The 3560-nt window shown below is 43.4% G+C and overlaps 1 protein-coding gene across 1 annotated transcript; it reads right to left on the bottom strand.

The window, feature by feature from the left end:
- Positions 1-1049: 1049 nt before the first annotated feature.
- On the bottom strand, positions 1050-3242 carry LOC139724697 (adenosine receptor A2b-like). Its single transcript, XM_071635820.1, has one exon. It carries the CDS (start codon positions 2434-2436, stop codon positions 1228-1230), a length of 1209 nt encoding a protein of 402 aa, XP_071491921.1. The 5' UTR covers positions 2437-3242; the 3' UTR covers positions 1050-1227.
- Positions 3243-3560: the final 318 nt, after the last annotated feature.

Consider the following 3560-nt stretch of genomic DNA (forward strand, 5'->3'; position numbering starts at 1 on the left):
TATCACTATTGACAATAGATTCAATCATAAACTTGCTAGTCAGTGCTCGGTGAGGACTGTACTGCCTTCTAAACTTCTTGAGGATCCCACACTAGAAGTAACCAATGGAAGCATCGTGATTCGACGCTCATAGAGGATATATGAATTCATAATAGCCACGAGTTTCATTAAAAAAAAACCAACTTTCTGTTCACGTGCTACCACTGAAGTATACTACACCGTAATCATGAGAGCAAGAAATTTGTTAATATGAGCAACAGTACACTGTACTTAAAACAATATGACAACAAAATAAATGAAATAGATATGCCAATAGATTATATCACACGAGTTTGTCCTTTCATTCAAACTTGTAAAGAGTATGTTTCACAATATACCAAGCAATACAAACTTGGTCGTGGGAATGAAATTCGCTTCCGACGGACAAATAAACAAGTTTGTTGACCATAATGGGTAGATTTCATCTTCTCAAACAATACTTTCTTGGCAAGACGGTTTTGAGGAACCATGTGTTAGGACAAGACACAGTCTAATATACAAGAGTATGTATTAAAATGCAAATGCTGATACATAGCACAATAATTGAATGGTGTATAATCCCAATTTGTTAAAACTTTCTCTCAGATTCTTCTTTAAACAGTGCAGATGAACATCACAGTAACGATCAGAATACCATGCAATCTATTACATAACTGATTAACATCCGTCAAGTTGCCTGTAATACGATTACATCATTATTCCAAGTTATTTCAGTTCCTTTATTATCAAACTCCTTGATTAATCATAGATTTTACTTATAAACTAAAAAAATGGCTATCACCACTTTGACACTAACAACAGTTCCTTTTTGATCAGTTGTTTTTATCTTTCGTAGCGATATTGGGTGTAAAATTAATATGCAGAGCCACCAAATATTCAGCAATGACGGGTCTAACCAAGGTGAAATACATATAAACTTTACATATTGTATGTAATATCAATCGAAAAATAATGGAATAAGATGACTGCATTTTTACAGACAACAAAATGCATATGAAAAATACGGTGTATATGTATTTTTTGCTGACAAAATAGTACTCACCTATCGCCCATGTCAGACATACGCACATTATATGGCACGAAAGTTACACGTCAATGGATATAATCATAAGCTGCACATGGATATTTCTATTCATGCATTGTATTTAGTTAAATAAAAAGCACCTTCTGTCAGACGAAAGCGGCCTATTACCTATCCACCGAGGAACTCCTCTGACCATTGGTCTGTGACTTTGGACTGCCATTAGTCCGCTTCCGGTCAATCTTTTGCATGCATATCGCTGATTTCCTATTGATGTTGGATGTCGTCGAAGTCGGCATGTTAGTAGGTGGCGAGCTTCGAACTCCATTCCTCACCGTCTGGTATCCGCTGGTAAACCGCGACACCTCGTTGCATTCCGGACCAGCTGTCATGCCCGCGTAGTCGTCCCCCGAATCGCAGTTATTCACCTGTATGATGCCGCAGAGAGTGACCCGGAAGATGAGCTTGTGGAACGTCCGTCTGAACTCGCGATTGCTGAACGCGTACAAAATAGGATTCATGGCTGAGTTGGCGTGCGAAAGGATAATCGCAGGAAGGAGAACTTCGTAGGGCACGGGTTGCCATAGCAACGAGATGCAATTCATGACGTGTAGGGGGAGCCAACTGATTGCGAAGAGGAGGATGACAATGGCAAGAAGTTTGGCGGCGTTTCCCTCTTTCACCGCGAGACGCGACCGTCTCCGCGACATATCATCCTGGCTGCCCACGACTGTCCGAGAAATGGCGGCATACTGAATGCGCACCACTTGAAAGATTTTCACGTAGACGAAGAGCATCACGACCAGCGGAGGGAGCACGAAGCCGAAGAAGTTAAAGTACACCATGTACTTGAGATCGATGAGTTCTACAAAAATACAAAAGCCATGATCTGGCTTGCCCATGTTCCACCCAAACAACGGCGTGAGTCCTATGATGAAGGCTAGTACCCATGTTGACAAGAGAATCATCAACGCGCATCTCGACGTCGCGACCCGCCGATACCGGAGTGGCCGCGTTACCGCAAAATAACGGTCCAGTGCCACCGCAAGGAGACCGAAAATCGAACTTTGGGTGAGCGCCACCACAAAGGAGTTGGTGAAAAGACACGCATAGAAGTTGTCCTGCGGGAGACCTGCATTGGTGGCCAGCGCGAATGGGATGGCGAACAAACCTACGAGCATGTCTGCAATGGCCAGGGATACGATGTAGTAGTTTGTGACAGATCGCAGCCGTTTGTTGTAGTACACGGCCCATATCACGAGGAAGTTGCCGAAGGTTGCGGCTATCGCTATGGGAATCTCCGTGGCCAAGCCGGCTATGATGTACTTGGCAGTAGGCTTGTAGCCGGGATCTTCTGTATCGTTATACGAAGACATTGTGCAAGGATAACAAATCAGACAGTACCGCTCTGTGTACTTGCAGTTTACAAACTAAATAGGACTATTGACAATGGACTGGTTTGGTAATATTTCCTCGCAGCGTCTAAATAGTACATAGTCGCCCGTGACCCAATTAAAGAGTGACATGACATGACGGGCTGGTTTTGATTGCGTAGATGTGTGCAGCCCTCGAGCATCGATAGCAGTCTCCCCTGTCACTATGTGCTTGGGAAGCATCCGAAATCCCGTCATCGGTGGCCGTTGCGCATGCAGTAGAATCGAATCATTAACCGCTGTTGTATTTCTCAAGTACATGTACAGAAGACCTTGCCGGGTGACGAAAAAATTGTGGGTATCGATCACACCTCAAAACACTGCAGAACTCCCTGTGTTCACGACTGTCGTGTGTATAAATGCGGATGCGCTAAAGCTTCCATGACATCGAATTAGGTAATGTTTACGCTACAGACTTGAACGAGTGCTCAAAAACATCAACACTGTATTTCTCGTAGCTGGGTAGCAAAGAAGTGTTTGACAAACAATGTGTGACTAATGCAGCTACGCAACATCGAAGTAGTTCTCATTCGTGCAAAATCAGCAGCGAAGTCCTTGAACAAGTTTAATCATGAGGTGAACGAAGGGTGAAACAGCTGACAGCTTCCACCCTATGTCGGCATTGACCTCAGACACGGACCCGATGCATTTCAAACCTGATTTCGGATCCTTTCCGGAAACACCCACATGTGTGGACGAGGTCCTGGATACCTCTGACAGTGCAGCCCCATTGTGCTGCCTCCATAAATAGACTTGAAATACGAAACATTCATGACCCGCGTGGACAGTATAGTCACGATAGTAGACTTCCTGTAACAGGAAATACAAAACTTCGCATCTGACTATTCTGCACGTCATATGGGCCTTTGATTAGCACGTTGTTTCACAAGTCATAAGTGGTGCCATTTCAAAGTTTCAAGACAAAACAAAACGAAAATAGTTGAATAAGAATGTACTAATTAGGGGATGCCGTGAATGGAGAGAACATGACAAACAATGATTATTGCATCTACACAACTTACCTTAAAACCCTTAAAAAACATTTAAACCCGCAGAGTTACAGACAC

This window comes from Diadema antillarum, unplaced genomic scaffold (assembly GCF_040938485.1).
Source record: "Diadema antillarum isolate AM-2024a unplaced genomic scaffold, OU_Dant_1.0 scf00000226, whole genome shotgun sequence".
NCBI classification, from domain to species: Eukaryota; Metazoa; Echinodermata; class Echinoidea; order Diadematoida; family Diadematidae; genus Diadema; species Diadema antillarum.

Excerpts from the sequence above, each read along its gene's own strand:
- LOC139724697 (XM_071635820.1), bottom strand. The coding sequence starts at position 2,436 with ATGTCTTCGTATAACGATACAGAAGATCCCGGCTACAAGCCTACTGCC.